The 18,055-nt window shown below is 42.8% G+C and overlaps 1 protein-coding gene across 6 annotated transcripts in view; it reads right to left on the bottom strand.

Annotated features, from left to right (window-relative positions):
• OTUD7A (OTU deubiquitinase 7A) overlaps positions 1 to 18,055 on the bottom strand; it is a 548,435-nt gene that overhangs the window by 27,094 nt on the left and 503,286 nt on the right. For all 6 annotated transcript variants that reach the window (XM_033921034.1, XM_033921035.1, XM_033921037.1 and 3 more), the window contains one exon: positions 4,254 to 4,368. In XM_033921034.1, coding sequence (XP_033776925.1) covers positions 4,254 to 4,368 — 115 coding nt within the window. The remainder of the gene's footprint in view (positions 1 to 4,253; positions 4,369 to 18,055) is intronic.

The following is an 18,055-nucleotide window of genomic DNA, read 5'->3' as shown; positions in this document are numbered from 1 at the left end:
ATGAAGTAAACACATACAGAAAGTCCACCTGAAAGCATAAAAATTCCAGACTATATTGCATACTAAGATTATTCTATTCAGGAAACCTTGCCTGAATGGCCTGCTTCAGTTGCAACCACCTGAAATTTTGTGATTTATTAAGACCATATTTATGTTGCAACTGTGTAAAATCAAGGAGTTCACCATTTGAAATAACATCATTTAAAGTCCGTATACCTGCTATCATCCAATGCTTCCAGAGGACCTTAAATCCACCAATTTGAATCTTGGGGTTTAGCCATATAGTTTGATTTGTTGATTTATTAATATGAATAGTTGTTAAATTGCTGACAAATCATAAGGTTTTCCATGTGTCCATTAATATTCAGTTATCTTTATAGAATCTAGGCATCTTGATACTAAGAACATGACATAGATTTAAAGGAAACATGAGTTGCCATTCCAAATATAACCAATCTGGGGTGTTTTCAATTAGCTCAGGGAGGACCCAATACACACCTTGGCGTAAAATATAGGCTTGATGATAACTATAAAAGTTTGGAAAATTTACTCCACCCTCTGTAATTGTTTTTTTGTAAAGATACTACAGCGATTCTAGGAGTTTGACCTAGAGAGCTGCACGAGAACGGGGACGACGGGAATCCCGAGGGACCTGTGGGGATCCCGCGGGTTCCCCCTTCGGGTCATGGGGATCCCGTGGGGACGCCCCCTAGGGTTAAGGGGTTCCTGCGGGGTTGGATGCGAGGCTCGTCTTCTCCCTACCTGCCCTGCCACAGCACACAGCCGATTGGAACGGAAGTCTTCCACGATGTCAGCGCTGACGTTGGAGGGAGGGCTTAAGCAAAGCCCTCCCTCCCTCCGACGTCAGCGCTGACATTGGGAAGACTTCCGTTACGATCGGCTGTGTGCTGCGATCGGCACTGGCGTACCAAGGGGGGGCGGGGAGGACGGTTCGCCCCAGGTGCAACCATATGGGGGGGGATGCATAACAGGCCAGGTCCCCTTACCTTTGTGGCGCTTCCTCCGACCGACTGACAACAGGCCTGATCCAACAAACCTCCCTGCCCTGTAGCCGCGAATCTAAATTACTTTCTTACAGCAGCTTCAATACTCCAGCTGCTGTAAGAAGGTAATAAAACAGGGAAACAGGTCTCCTGAAGTAATAGCATGATAATAATCTTTTCCAGGAGGTATAAAATCCCAATCCCCAAATGCACTCCATTATCACCAATAATGAAGGAGTTCAAAGACCTCACAGGGGAGCGTGGTATGTGTTCCCACTCCTATATTTTTTACTATGTAATTGTAATAAGTACTTACTGAGCGAGGAGTCAAAGCACTGGCATTGAACTGTCCATTTAAAGTATATTACGACATTTCCCCTTCATGGGGAACGGTAACTTTGCATTTAGAGAGAAGTACTCCATCATGACTGATTGAGAGCCAGGGCTCGAAGCACTGGCGGTGAACAGGCCCTGGAGTTTTATCCACTCCCTGTCAATTTCTACAATGTTCCTGTACTTGCCCTTGCAGTCATAATATCTCTGTTGACTAATAATTATTTTTAAGCATTAACAGTTCTTCATATACTTCTGACACTACATGCATTTATTTCTTCAGATGACCGTGAGGATGGGGAACAATACTTTCTCATTGGACGAGAAATACTCTGTTGAACTCTATGAAACAAAATACTTCTCTTTCAGCAGCCTATATTTTGAATATGTCATTGTCTTTTCAATTTCAAACTCCTTATAATGCTCTTTGTCATTGCAGATATATTAGCATCCACCTCCTTTCGCACCCTATCCTCTGTTTCAACCCCATCTCCCCATTCAAAACCCCACCCGGTGTCCCACCTGTTCTACCGCTGCTCCACCTGTGATTTTTGGACCAACCCCTCACCACCAACCACCCCTATTGCAGCAATCACTATTGTAGCTCACGCTGCACACACACTCTGACTGAATGAGAGCTAAAGAGTGAAAGCACTGGCATTGAATAGGCACTGGAGTTTCCTCCACTCCCTGTCCATTTCTCCAATGTTCCTGTGCTTGCCCTTGATGGGGAACAATACTTTCTCATTGTTATATGTACTATATTTATGTATGTACATGTACATATATTTATAGTACATCGTATATGTACTATATTTATGTATGTATTTATGTATATAATCTTTTACATCCTCTAGTTCAAACGCTGAAGCTAAAGCTCAAGGCTTTACTATTTTATACCTAAAGCATACAGAATACTTCCCTTTCTGTGAATTTAGGCTTTCGCCCTCATCAGCTGCCTCTATTTTGAACATGTAATTGTCTTTTCAATTTCAAACTCCTTATAATGCTCTTTCTCATTCAATGTTATTATTCACTGTTCATGTCATGTTTATTTGTGTTCATTAATACTTACATTGCATTTAACTTTGCCCTGGGGGACCTATTTGTCCATTCTATATGTTCACTATATTATGCTTTGTTAAATAACACAGTTAACCAGGAATAAATACATTATAATACAACTACTGAGTCCAGAATTTATTTTATTTTAACCTCAAAAATTACAAGGAAATAATGAACTATAATGACTTCTAATGACTGAGGTTGCCATTCAACAAATTACTTATAATTCTCTTTTAACATATTGACACACTTATTGTAAGTTTGAAAATGAATAAAGACTTTTTTAAAAAAAAGAGATAATGAACTTCATAAACACTTTAAACATATATTTTGTCATGTAAAGATTATTAAGCAAATGTAATTTGCCATTATCTTAAACACATTTTGAGTATTCATAGAACAAACATATCCTGCAAGACAAACACAACTAAATGATTACAGGTGTTAAACTTTGAAATAATGAAACTTTGAATAATGAAAATAACATAACTTACTGAATGTTACACACCTCTAGTAGGAGGCCTGGTTATATTAGCCTGGTTACATTAGCATTTGACCATGAACTGGGAGACAAGATGGATGGATCAGATTAACTTGGATCAGAGGAATAGACATTGCAGACATCAGACTAGGGGCATCAAAACAAAATATGGAAAGCACAATATGTCTTCCATCCATTTGACTATGAACCTATTGAAAACACCCACTATGCCCATTTACCTTACACTATAACAGGTCTCAAAGTCCCCAATGAATATGAGATCTATGTGCATGCACTGCTTTCAATGCAAGTCTGGTAATGGGACATAAGCACCTGGGTCAAACGCACGCTGATACTGTGGTGTGCAAATGCATTTTCTATCACTTTAATAATTTAATCATTATAACAACTATAGGCTCACTTGCCGGCGCTCAGATGTCTTGCGCTCAGATGTCTTGCACTCAGATGTCTCCAGCTCAGATGTCTTGCGCTCACTTGCCGGCGCTCAGATGTCTTGTGCTCACTTGCTGGCGCTCACATGTCTCTCACTCAGATATCTTGCGCTCAGTTGTCCCACTTGTGCTTGTCTCTGAAATTGTCTTGCACTGAATTGTCTTGCGCTCAAATGTCTTGCACTCAGTTGTCTTGCCGCTTAGTTGTCTTGCGCCCGTTTGTCCGCGCGCTGTTGTCTTGTCCGCATTTGACTATGAACCAAATGTAAGCGTGCCCATTTATGTTCGGTCAATGGGTACACCTGAGTGCAGCATGCAACATGGGTATCTTACAGTCACTGCTTCCTCTAAGCAGAGCAGGAGTCCTCCAATTGCATTGTTCCCAGTAGGTGGTGGTGCTTCAATACTGTGTTTTCAATCACTAGAGATAGGCAGGTTCTTTGGAGTTCTGCAAAGCCTGCCTATCTCACACTACTGGACATGTGATATGAAACAGCGCCCCCAGTGGCAGGACTGTAGGTGGAGGACTCCCGCTCAGCTTAGAGGAAACAGTGCTTATAGCATTCTATAAGTTACACTTGTAAGTAACAGCCCCATCCATGCCTTGCCTATTAAAATATAACAAAACCGAATAGGATAGAAAAAGAGTAGGAGAAGGAAACAGGAGGAGCATAGTGCACTTACTCGTGTATGGTGTGTATAACTGCATGTGCTCAGTTACAGAATTGCCTTTCACAAGTGTAAGCTCTGCAGGGACAAGGAAATACTTGTTGCATCTGAATATAACTTGCCTACACTACTGAGAAAGACGTGAGCTAAATCCAAGCTCAGTGCAGACTCTGAATGGGCTAACTAAAAAAATACTAACACGTTGCCTTACTGCTCCTATTCATAGTTTAAGTTAAAGGCATATCTTACTTGGCTAGTCTGATGTTATCATTGTCATCTTTTCCCCACTCCCAGTCCTTCCCAGGATCAACGGCAAAGTGCAAAGGAAGTAACTTGTGTTCGGAATCTGTCAGAGGGATAACCGCTGAAGAGAACAAAAACAAGATTGAAGAGATTGGTTAGAAAAAGCATCAAGAGAGTTTGTTAGAGAGCTTCAAAAAGAGACCAGAACTTTTTTAGCACTTCTCAAGGAACACAGAGACAACAGATGAAAAAGAAGTGGGGTATGTTTCCAGATTAATTGATTATAAGGTTTATTAGAATCATTAGTACCAACTTATATCTCGATACATACCCATCTATAAGTACACTTACATATACACTTCTGATGAACCAAGGTTTTAGGGATAGATAATGTTAGGTATAAATGATATAGCTACCTGCTAAGGAAACGCTGCAATCCATGCTCACAGAAGGGCTATGAGCATCACAGAAAAAAATACAGCTAATAAATAAATAAATTCACAAAAATAATAGATAAACTAACTCAAAATAAAATAATAGTGCGCAACAAAACTACACCTTATGAGAATAAGTTTCTAACTGCCCACCTATTTGCAAAATCCATAGGCAATTATACTTTGAAACTGCCTAAGAAAAAACATAATTGTTCACATCTTTATCTCCATTTTCATCTCCATTTTCTGCAGTCACATTCTCCAAGTAAAATAATGTGCATCCTTTTGAACATTCAAAACTAGACGTGTGTTTCCAAACCTTGTTCCAGGATCGCTTTCCCTCGCTGTGGATAAAAATTACTGTACACATTTGGTAGTACCATGTTTATAAAAGTTTACACAGGACAATGTGGACAACGTTCTAAAAGCCTAACTCGTATTTCTGTGGAAGCAATGTTTTACCCCCAGAAATGGCTTTAAAAATTCCACTAGGGACAAGCATGAGCAGCAATCAAACCAAAAATTCAACAAGAAACAAAACCTATTAACAACATGGCAATCCAAAAAAAATGTATATAACATGGCACAATGTTTGGCAAATGCCCAAAGACATATTAGCTCCAGAAACTAGTGGTCATAAAATTGTTTGGAGCATATGTGGGTAAAAGTAGGCATGAAGGGCCTGATTCTATAAATGGCGCATAACTCAATAGGTACCTAGAAAGCAGTTACTTACCGTAACAGGTGTTATCTAGGGACAGCAGGTAGATATTCTCACCAACGGAGCCCCGGTATGGACCACTTTAAAAGTGCATCGCCACTTTAAGTCTCTAGAAAGTTTGCAATAGCCCGCACCGCGCGTGCACGAGTGCCTTCCTGCCCGACGTAGGCGCGCAGTCCCTCAGTCCCTCAGTTAAGATAAGCAAGCTAAGAAGCCAACCTGGAGAGGTGGGTGGGTTGTGAGAATATCTGCCTGCTGTCCCTGGATAACACCTGTTACGGTAAGTAACTGTGCTTTATCCCAGGACAAGCAGGAAGCATATTCTCACGTATGGGTGACCCCCAAGCTAACAAGAATGGGATGGTGGGAATGTTGGCTTTAGGAGAATAAATTTTGTAATACAAATTGGCCAAAGTAGCCATCCTGTCTGGAGAAAGACTCCAGACAATAGTGAGAAGTGAAGTATGAACTGAGGACCAGGTGGCAGCTTTACAGATTTCCTTAATGGGAGTAGATCTGAGGACAGGTAGCTGCCATAGCTCTAATTTTGTGGGCTGTGACATGACTCTCCAGTGCCAGTCCAGTCTGAGCATAACAAAACGAGATACAGGCAGCCAGCCAATTAGAAATTGTTTTCTTGGAAACAGGATGCCCCAATTTGTTTGGATCAAATGAGAAGAACAGTTGGGGAGAATACAATGAGGCTTTGTCCTGTCGATATAATAAGCCAAAGCACGTTTACAGTCCAAAGTATGCAAAGCGGTTTCTTCTGCATGAGAATGAGGCTTAGGAAAAAAGACAGGCAGAACAATTGACTGATTGAGATGAAATTCAGTGACAACTTTCGGTAGAAACTTTGGATGTGTGCGCAGAACCACTTTGTCATAATAAAAAACTGTGAAGGGTGGATCTGCTACCAACGCTTGTAATTCACTGACCCTCCTGGCAGAGGTGAGAACAATAAGGAAGACCACATTCCAGGTGAGAAACTTGAGATGAGCTGTGGCCATTGGTTCAAATGGTGGCTTCATCAACTTGGAAAGAACCACATTAAGGTCCCAGATGACAGGCGGAGGCTTGAGAGGTGGTTTAACATTGAAAAGTCCTTTCATGAATCTGGGGACCAAAGGATGAGCAATAAGAGGTTTTCCCTCGACTGGCATGTGAAAAGTGGTAATAGAACTGAGATGAACTCTGATAGATGTGGACTTGAGGCCAGAGTCAGATAGGTGAAGTAGATAATCCAACACCAATTCCACTGCCAAGGAAGTTGGATCATGATGATGAAGAAGACACCAGGAAGAAAACCTAGTCCACTTTTGTTGATAACATTGCTGAGTAGCTGGTTTCCTGGAGGCATCAAGAATATGTCGAACAGGCTGAGAGAGATGTAATTCGGAAGAATTCAGCCCAAGAGAAACCAAGCTGTCAGATGTAATGATTGCAGGTTGGGATGTAGAAGTGATTCCTGTCGTTGAGTAAGCAGAGTAGGAAAAACTGGAAGAGGTATTGGTTCTCTGGAGCTGAGTTGAAGTAGAAGGGAGAACCAATGCTGCATGGGCCACCATGGAGCAATGAAGATCATGGTGGCTGTCTCTCATTTGAGTTTGAATAGTCCTCAACATGTGAGGGATTGGAGGGAATGCATATAGAAACAGGCCCGTTCAGTCCAGGAGAAAGGCATCGGCTTCCAGATGGAGAGGAGAGTAAAATCTGGAGCAAAAATGGAGTAATTGGTGATTGTGAGGAGCCGCAAACAAGTCCACTTGTGGAGTGCCCCATTGAGCAAAGATGGACTGGAGAGTTACAGGGTTGAGAGTCCATTCGTGAGGCTGAAGAATTCTGCTGAGTTTGTCTGCTAGGGAATTCTTCTCCCCTCGAATGTAGACGGCCTTTAGGAAAAGGTTGTGAGCTGTTGCCCAAGTCCAGATTTTCTGGGCCTCCCGACACAAAAGCCCGTACCTCCTTGTTTGTTTATGTATTACATTGCTACTTGATTTTCTGTGCGAAGGAGGAGGACTTGGGGGCAGAGAAGATGATGGAAGACTTTGAGGGCATAAAACATTGCTCTGAGCTCCAGGAAATTGATGTGAAATTTCCGCTCCTTGGTGGTCCAAAAACCTTGAGTCTGGAGATCGTCCATATGTGCTCCCCAAGCATAAGGGGATGCATCTGTCGTGATGACCGTGAAATGAGGTAGTAAATGAAAAAGGAGACCTCTGGATAGATTGGAGGAGGTCATCCACCATTGAAGCGACTGCAAAAGAGATGAGGTTACAGAGATATGCTGTGAGAGATGATCCGTTCCTTGAGACCACTGAGAAGCAAGGGTCCACTGAGGGGTACGAAGGTGGAGTTGTGCCAGTGGAGTCACATGTACAGTGGAAGCCATGTGGACCAGAAGAACCATCATGTATTTGGCAGAGATGGACTGAAGAGGCAGCAGTTGCTGACAAAGACGGATGAGAGCCTGAAGGTGATTTTGAGGAAGAAAAGCCCTCATGAGAGTGGTGTCTAGGATAGCTCCAATGAATTGAAGACGATGAGTCAGAATGAGATGTGATTTGGGAAAGTTGACTTTGAATCCCAACGTCTGAAGAAAAGAAATAGTCTGAGATGTTGCTTGGACCACTTCCTGAGAGGATACAGCCTTGATCAACCAGTCATTCAGCTAAGGAAAGACTTGGAAGCTGTGTGATTAGAGAGATGCAGCCACTACAATCAGGCACTTCGTGAATACTCTGGGAGAAAATGCCAGGCCGAATGGAAGTACCTTGTACTGGTAGTGACGTTGATGAATTTGAAAATGAAGGTACTTCCTGGAAGCTGGATGAATTGGAATAATGTGTAAGTTTCCTTGATATCCAAAGAGCATAGCCAGTCGTTCTGATTGAGGAGAGGATAAAGCAGGGTGAGGGAAAGCATCCAAAATTTCTCCTTGACTAGAAATTTGTTGAGAACTCTGAGATCCAGAATGGGTCGCAGTCCTCCCATCTTCTTTGAAACTAAGAAGTAACAGGAGTTGAATCCCTGATTCTGCTGAGAGAGGGGAACTTCCTCGATGGCATTCAGCAGTAGAAGGGATTGAACCTCCTGGAGAAGAAGGGAGGACTGTTCAGGGTCCAAAGCAGACTCTCTTGGAGGATGGTCTGGAGGCAGGGTGTGAAAATGGAGAGTGTAACCCTGATAAATGAACCTCCCAGAAGAGGTGGTAGAGACAGAGACTGTGTATGAATTCAAGAAAGCGTGAGATAGGCATGTAAGATCTCAGAGAGAGAGGAAGAGATAATGGTTACTGTGGATGGGCAGACTAGATGGGCCATTTGGCCATTATCTGCCATCATGTTTCTATCTATGCTTCTATTATTCTGCACCTTCAGGGAGTCATACAATTTAATTTGACCATTATCATGGGTTCTCAGACTGCAGAGCAGGAGGGACTGGATATCCTTCCTGCTGTCATTAAATTACAAGGTACGAGGAGGTTCGAGGTGTGTGAGGGTTTGGTGGGGGGAGCATCTGGTGACAGAAAGGAATGGGCATCCCTCCTGCCAATTTTTTTTACAAAGAGGAGTGGGGGAGGAGAGGGATCGGTTGGGGGGAACCTGGTGTTTTTTTTTTTTAAGTTCAGTGGGGGAAGGTCACCATGGCAGGAGGGAGTGGGCATCCATCCTGACGATCTTCAGTTGGGGCGTAGGTTCGGGGGGTGTCATGGGTTCGGGAGGGCCGGTGACAGAATTGGCATCCCTACTGCCGATATTCAATTGGGGGGCAATTTAGAGAGGGTTCGAGAAGGCAGGAGGGAGTAGGCATTCCTCCTGGCAATTGTGGTGTAGGTGGGAGGAACTATCGGGAGGGATTTTTTTCTTCTATTTTTAAATGAGGCAGATATTGTGTGTGTGTGTGTGTGTGTGTAACACACGCATAATATATGTGCCATTAAAAAAGAAAAATCAGCTGAGTGACAGGAGGCTGCTTTGGGGGCTTCCCCTGCCACTCAGCTATTCTGGCTTCCTCAAACTTTTCTTTCTGAGAACTTTGTGACCTTAGGGTATGGTGAGGTTTCGGTGTCCCCCAGAAATTCACAAGGGAATTTAAAAGAAATAAATCATAATCATAAAAAATCATGTGAATCATAAATCATGCCATGCAAGGAGAAACAATGCAGAGCATGCTTATGGCAGTGCTCATTGTTGAAGTTAAGAGATGATAGGCTCAGGAGTAATCTAAGGAAATACTTTTTTACATAACGGGTTGTAGATGCGTGGAACAATCTCCTGGAAGAGGTAGTGGAGACAGAGACTGTCTAAATTCAAGAAGGCGTGAGATAGCCAGTGGGATCTCTTAGAGAGAGGAAGAGATAGTGGTTATTGCGGATGGGCAGACTGGATGGGCCATATGTTTCTATGCTTTTATGTTACAGCTCCTTTTTGCCTCTTGTACCTTGCCTAATTACTATTATTCCAACTAATATCATCAGCTCACTAATAGGGGACATTTAACTGGTTTGATGCCATGAGAGAGAATGCAAGGAGAGATGAAGTATATTTTTTTTAGCCATACATACGCCACTTATATACCCACATCTGGAACAACCTTTAGCCCCTCTATCTGTGAAACCAGCTACACTAGGTTCTGGTATTTGCTTCTCTTCAGCCGATTACTATCTGTGCACTTCTGAGGCTCAACATATCCCAATCCTGAGACAAAAGGGACATATTTTACAAACTGTGCAAGGTCAAAACTACATTTGTGTCTCCAGCTAGTGCCTAGTATGAAGATGGATGAGAATATAACAAGGATTTGTATTAGCAGCTAGCACACCATTGTGCTGGGATAACATTTCTAGCCCAATCAGCAGTGGCCATTTTCTGCCAGGTTATGCTGGGTCACTGACTTGGAATCATTTTGAACTAAAGTAAATTCTTTTTTCATGAATTTGCTGCAGTTCAAAGATCCAGAGTAATAGGGAGATCTCTGGATGCCACACACATAAGCCACTGCAAGCATTTTCAAACTTGCAAGCCGGCATTTCTTGGCTGCTGATCGTCTGCATCACAAGATTAGTGGACAGTATCAGCCCATGAGTTCTAAAAATGCTCAGTCTACCAGCTACATAGAAAGGAGGATGCCCATCCCTCTGTACTTGGAAATAGAGAATGACACGGGGACAAATATTTCCCAAGCCAGACTAGTACAGACTGATTCTGCACAGTCAATGTTAACAGAAAACCATGTTTTTTTGTACACTCATAACACAGAAACACCCTTGCCCAGTATGGAATATGTAATCACAAACTAAAAATAGAAATATGTAGACAAAAGTTAAACTAAACCAGAAAGAAGCCAGACTTTGTATACAATGCAACACCACAGAAAGGGTGGTAGATGCTTGGAACAGTCTCCCTGAAAAATTAGTGGAGACAGACTGTCTGAATTCAAGGAGGAATGGGATAGGCACGTGGGATCTCTTAGAGAGAGGTCGAGATAATGGTTACAGCGGATGGGCAGACTGGATGGACCATTTGGTCTTTATCTGCCATTATGTTTCTATGTCCCCTAATATTGTGCAAAATATAAAGATAGCAGATACAAATTTGAAAAAAACTGAGAAATAACAATCATCACTTTACAAATTAACAAATAAAAATAAAGCAAAAATGGATAATAAGATAATACTATTTTATTGGACTAATACATTTTCAATTAGCTTTCAGAGACCAAAGCCTCTTTCCTCAGGTCAGTAAAGTATAATGCAGTTATGGCAGTGTTTCTCAACATGCAGTACTCATACCCTTGGGGGTATGCGGGCCGCTTGTTGGGGGTACGTGGCATGGCTGCCGCAGAGAATATTTCCTGCCCGCTCGTCAAAGCTGCACTGCCACCACCGGGGAAACACTACTTGCTGCCCGCCCCACCTGCTGAAGCCGTTGTCGGGGCTCTCTTCCCACCCTCCCGAAGCCGACACACAGGGTTTCCCTCTGATGTCAGAGCTGACGTCAGAGGAAAGCCTTGTTGGGGGGATGCACAGCCGGCAGCCGGTTCACACACTGCACGTAACTGACCCGGAAACCTCTCCGATGTCAGAGCTGATGTTGGAGGAAAGGCTTGTGGGTTAGTCATGTGCAGCATGTGAATCGCTGCCTGTGCGTCCCCCCAACAAGCCGCTGAAGGCAGATGGAGTGAGTGCAGCTCGAACAAGTAAGGAGACATGATCTTTCTGGGATAAAGGGAGAAAAGGGTGGGGAGTAGTACATTGGGGGCAGATTCTGGGATAACGGCTGGAAGGCAGGGAGGGGAGGGGCATGAACTCGACTCAGAAGGAAGGGAGGTGGCATTAACATGGTACACAGAAGGGATGGAGGAAGGGGGCACTAACTTATGACATAGGATGGAGGGAATAGAAAGGGAGAATTGTTGGGCATGAATGTGTGAGAGGGCAAGAGATGGTGGCACATGGGGAAAATAAGAAAGAGGAAAATTGGACATAGAGAGAGGAGTGAGGTAGAGATGCATGGGGAAGAGAAATATGAGAGGGAGAAATGTTAGATATGGTAGAGGAGAAGGAACAGAGGGACAGATTGAAGGGGGTGCAAGGTGAAGGAATATTGGACATAGTAATGGAGGGAGAGATATGGCATGGTGCTGGAGAGGGGTGATAGAAGGAGAAATAGAGCTGGTAGGCAGTGGTGAAAAATGCTGTACATGATCTGGGGGATGAGAGAGGGAGAAATGTTGGACTCATGGAGGGAAGGAGAGAGAGATGTAGGTTGGAGAAGGGAATGAGGTCCAGAAGAGAGGAAGCGTGCAGAAGGCAGAACGAAAGAATTATTGGATGCACAGTCAGAAGGAAGTGCAAACAGAGATTCATGAAATCACCAGCCAACTAAGGTAGGAAAAATGATTTTATTTTAAATTTAGTGATCGAAATGTGTCCGTTTTGAGAATTTATATCTGCTGCCTATATTTTCACTATATTTTTCTGTTTTTCTATATTTGTTACTGAGATGACATTGCATATTTTAAAGTCACCTGCTGTGACCTCTTTGAACCCCCCCAATATAAATGATAATTAACATTTTCTCTGCATACAGTGTACTTTGTTGGTTTTTTAAAAATTTTCTGGTTATCATTATGTATTAATAAGATTATAATGTGTGTATATGAAAAATGGATGGAAGAAATTGTATTACAATTAGTACTATTATTATGGGGTTGGGGTCAGGGGGCGGAGCTTGGGCAGGTATGGGGTGGAGCCTGGGCAGGGGTACTTGGTTGATATTTGTTAAACTTAGGGGGTACTTGGCTTGAAGAAGTTGGGAAACACCGTGGACTCCTTTTATAAAGGTGCGCTAGCATTTCTAACGCACGCACCGGATTAGCTGAAAATCTACCGCCTGCTCAAAAGGAGGCAGTATGCGGCAATTTAGCGTGCGCTATTCCGCACGTTAAGGCCCTAGCGCGCCTTTGTAAAAGGAGCCCTGTGTTATGGTATTATGTCCTGACCTGAGGAAGGGGGTTTTGGTCTCTGAATTAGTAAAAAAAATGCATTAAAAATGTATTAAATTTTTTTTTAAATCTTTATTAAATTTCCAAACTACCATTGTGCAAACAATTTCAATATACATAATATTACACAAAATGCACATTAAACTTATAGACATTAATGCACAACTATTTCCCCCCCAATAATCAGAAAAAGTACATACCTACAGGAAACCATCCATATATTCCCCAAATGAAATTCCAACACAAAAACCTTCCCCCACTCCCCCATCCTGGATGTGTATGCTTAAGGGTCAATAAAATAAAATCAGTTATTATTCCTTACAGAACTTAGTCAATGGTTCCCAAACATCCATAAATTTCTTATACTATCCCTGTTGTACGGCCAACGAACGTTCCATTTTAAAAGTATAACAGAGAGATTCCCACCAGAAAGTGTAATTTAACCTATTCCAGTTCTTCCAATTCTTCAAAATGAGTTGAATGGCAACTCCTGTCATTATAAAGAGAAGTTTATTTCAAGTTGATATTTGACTTTTAGCTCTCATTAACGTACCGAACAAGATGGTATCGTACGTCAATGCCTGGTGTCCCAGGAAGTCTGCCTGAAAACATAAGACCGGCAGACTATACTGATTTTTAAGATTTTTCCAATCAGGGAACCCCTCCTGAATGGCCTGCTTCAACTGCATCCATCTATAATTTTGTGATTTAGCAAGACCAAATGTATGTTGCAGTCATGAAAAATCAAGCAGTTTACCATCTGTCATTACATCGTCCAAAGTAAGTATGCCTGCCTTCATCCAATGCTTCCAAATGACCTTAAACCCACCAATTTGAATCTTAGAGTTCAGCCATGGGGACTGACAAGTGGATTTATGTACCGAAATGGGTGTTAAATTATTGACACACTTTAATGTCTTCCATGTGTCCATCAAAATTCTATTATCCTTATATAACCTTGGAAACTTGATACTCAAAACGTGACATAACCTAAGTGGAGACAGGAGCTGTCATTCCAACCACAACCAATCAGGAAGAGTTTCCATGAGCTCAGGGAGGATCCAGTACATACCCTGATGCATTATATAGGCTTGATGATACCTATAAAAGTTTGGGAAATTTACCCCTCCCTCCACAATTGTTTTTTGTAAAGATACTAAAGCAATTCTCGCAGCTTTCCCCAGTCAAATAAACTTGATAAGAGTACTATTTAACTTTTTGTAAAAAGACCCCTGAAAAAACACTGGTAACATCCCCATTTGGTAACAGACCACAGGCAAAATCATCATCTTAACCGTTTGAACTCTCCCCCACCAAGACAGATGTAAGGGGTTCCATTGCTCACACATTTCTGTGACCTTTAGCAATAAGGATTAAAGTATTAAATTAAAATGTATTAAAATTAGTCCAATATAAGGATCACCTTATTTCCATTTTCTATTTATAAACATTTATCAACACAGCTTCAATACTACGTACTTTATCCTAAAGCAAAAAAATAAATCGAAAAAATGTTTCTACCTTTGTTGACTCTGGTTTCTGCTTTCCTCATCACTCTCTTCTTTCCATCTACTGTCTGCCTCTCGCTGCCCCTTCCATATGGTTTCTTCTCTCCTTCTATGCCCCTTCTAGAAACTGTCTGCCTCCCTCTTCCATCTCTTCCTCCATGAATGGTCTGACATCTCTCTCCTCTTATTCCCTTCTCTCTCCCCCCCATGGTCTGGCATTTTACTCTCTCCTCTCCATTCTTTTTCCTCTTTTTCCCTTGTTTTCCTTCTCAATTTATTTTCTGCATCTGTCTAGATTAAATTCTTTCTTATTATCCAGTCCTCAATTTCTGTCTTTTCACTGTGCCTATCTATAACTTGTTACCTCTTTCCCTCACCCCATCCAGTATTTCACTAACTTTATCCTCTTCCCCCATCCGACATGTGCCCTTTTTTATTTATCCCCTCCTTCCATCAAGTGCCCTATTTCTCTACCCCTTCCAATCAGCATCTTCTCTGTGTCCTCTCCACTTCCATCTATCTGCTCCTCTCTCCACCCTCCCCACTTCCTTCCTGCATTTGCTCTCCTCTTTCCTCCCCCTTCCATCCAGCATCTGTTCCCCTCTCTCTCCCATCCCCCCTTCCATCCAGCATCTGCTCCCCTCTATCTCCCATCCCCACTTCTCTGTTGCTGGTTTGGGAAAGCAACAGCGACAGAGTAGGGTGGGAGATTCCAGACCCAGTGTGCCAACTGTGCACCCCCTTAGAGCATGCATCCCCTTGGTACACCACTGACCACAAGCAAACTTCTCTTTATCCACAGAGTAGAGAAAAATTTGCATTTAGGGTTACAACCTGAGCAGGCTTGCCCAATAATTGTTATGGGTCTGCACCTCTAAAAGTCATGTAGTTTCTGTGGCTGTAATAATGGGGTTCCAGCCACAAAGTCTGACATGCACTGCTGTACAGAATCCCTTTAAAAACTGCTCTGGCAGAGGGGAATCTCTGCTCTGGCAGAGTGAATTAGGGTGAACCATGTACATACTTACCACAAAACACACTTCCCTGAATTTCCAAAGCAAAAGTATGCATGTACTTTCACTTTGAAAACCGGAATTTACATCAGAAGGAGGGACCCAGCTGAAGGAAGGCCATGGAAGCAAGCCTATGAAGGTTTATTGCTGAAGCTCCCTAAGGTACGGATAGACATGGGAGGTGAGGTGGGGAGGAAGGTATAGAGGGGCTGACACATGCACATGTTTTTTGCTTTTTTTAACATGAGGAACAGTTGGTGGGGTGCCGGACCTGCCCAAGGTGGGGGATTACTGGTTGGCCCCAGAGCAGGAGCTGAAGGGAAGGGCACTGCTGGATCTGGTCTGGGGGGAAGGGAGAGAGGTGCTGGACCAATGTGGGGAAGAGTGTGTGGGGGGGGTGAGGCTGAAACTGGAGGGAACAGAGAAATGTGTTGGGCCATGTTGTTGTTGGGGGGGCTAGGGATGAAGGGGAGGGAGAGGTGCCAGACCTGTGCCTGGGAGCTAGAGGGAAGAGAAAAGTACTGGACCTGTGGCTCAGAGCTGGAGATGGAGGGAAGGGAGAGAGATGTTAGAGCCATGGGAGGGGGGCTGGAGGGGTGTGAGGTGCTGGATCCTTGAGGAATGTTGAAAGGGGAGAGGTACTGGACCAGCAGATGGGGCTGGAGGGAACGGAGATAGGTTTTCAATCCATGGGAGGGATGCTGAGGGAAGGCAGAGAGGTGCTGGACTTGCAGGGAAGAGGAGAGAGATAGGAAGGGAAAGAGAGACACTGAACCAAGGGGATGAAGGAAAAGGGAGTGAAATATTGAACACAGCGGAGTGTGGGGAGGAAATAGAGGGTGAAAGACACATTGGTGTAAAGGAGTAAGAAAGGGGAACCTGGACATGGAGATATACAAAAAGAGGGAAGATGGTGGACACGGATGGGAGTAAAGGGACAGGGACACAAAGGGAAACACTGAATGTGGATGGTATATGGACACAGTAGGGCAATGCTAGACATGGACACAGAGAGAAGATAGCTAGACATGTGGGAGAATAGGAATGTAGAAGGGAGATGCTGGACTTAGGGGTGCATAGAGATACAGAGGAGTGATACTGGATACAGGGGGAGGGGACAGGGACATAGAATGGTGACGATGAAGGCAGGGAGAGGGGCACAGAGGAAATACTAGAAAGAGAAGTTAAGAAACAAAGAAGGGTGATGCTGAACACGAGGAAAAGTACTGTTGTGGGATCAAAATACTTAATCAATGTAGGAATACCTATTAATCCATCCAAAAAAGTTCCCTTATTAAATTAATTTATAAATTCTTCAGGACCAGTCAGAAGTGGTCGTTGTCAACAAACTCTTTCATGCTGACAGCCTATAGCCATCTATCATCTTTGCCATCAGTCCACCCATTATAATTTTCATTATACTTCATCCAATATTGTTTTATCAAAATCTTTTTTTCTTTAAAAAAGACCATACTTATAGACTGTGCAGAACAGTCCCATGGGGAAAACACACACACAGAGATGGAAGATGGATGGCGAGCATGGGGAAAGAAATGTCAAATGGTCAGGAGACCCTGGTGAGTGAGTTAAGACAGAAAGAAACTGAAACCAGTCTGAGACCAATGTGATTTGAAGAATAAAGTGACAAAACAACAAAATGTAGAAAACACAATTTTAATTTCTATTTTGTGATTAGAATATTATCAGATTTGAAATGTGTATCCTGCAAGAGCTGGTGTTAGACATAACTGGGACCACAAAGCCCACTACCAGGCTGTGCTTCTTTAGCTTCCAGCAGGTTTAGGACTCTTTCTGGCCAGGGGGCAGTTGCCCTAGTTGCACTCCACTAAGACTATTTCTGCCATGTGTGACTCAGGTATTCTGTTAGCATGATTTTTCTATGTAGCATCTGTAGTAATTTAGCTTGTTCAGTTTTCTCGATAGTGTAGAGGGTATTTGTGAGGGGAAGGGAGGGAAGACAGGGGTTTTGTTGATCCTTGTTCTGTATTATTTGCGATTTATAAAATGATAACTGTACAGAATATTGTTTCTTTTTATACTTTAATAAAATGATTTCAATATAAAATCATAACTATTTGAGACTTGTATAAATGGAATCAGAGAGAATTTGCGGGGACATGGACCGAGATCAAGGGGACAAAGTTTGTCCCTGTGTCATTCTCTATTAATTACGTGTGTAACTTAATTGCCTAATTGGTTAACTGGCACTAACAACAAATTAATGGTGACAATTGGTTGATTAGTGCTAACTAGCACTAATTTGCAGTTACACAGTAACTACCCTTATAAATTGAGTATGCAAAATCCATGGCACACAATTACAAGGGAGCCACGGACCAGGGAGTAGCATGGAAGGGGATCAGGAAGGGTGGTTCCTAGCACTTACATGTCTGGGGAAATCCGTACATCTTGTAACCCTAACTAGGCCACTCCTCTACTCCAGAATTACCCCTTTTAATGTGCACAAATTAATTGTATGGGTATTAATTGATTTTTCACGTTCTAATTTTGACAAGGCGTGCTAATGAGTTCACATCCCTAGTATTCTAGTAAATAAGCCCCAAGGGGATCATGTGTGAGAGGAGAAAGGAGCTCGGTCGGG

Source organism: Geotrypetes seraphini, chromosome 14, assembly GCF_902459505.1.
Source record: "Geotrypetes seraphini chromosome 14, aGeoSer1.1, whole genome shotgun sequence".
Classification (NCBI taxonomy): Eukaryota; Metazoa; Chordata; class Amphibia; order Gymnophiona; family Dermophiidae; genus Geotrypetes; species Geotrypetes seraphini.
This window is presented reverse-complemented; position numbering and strand designations above follow the sequence as displayed.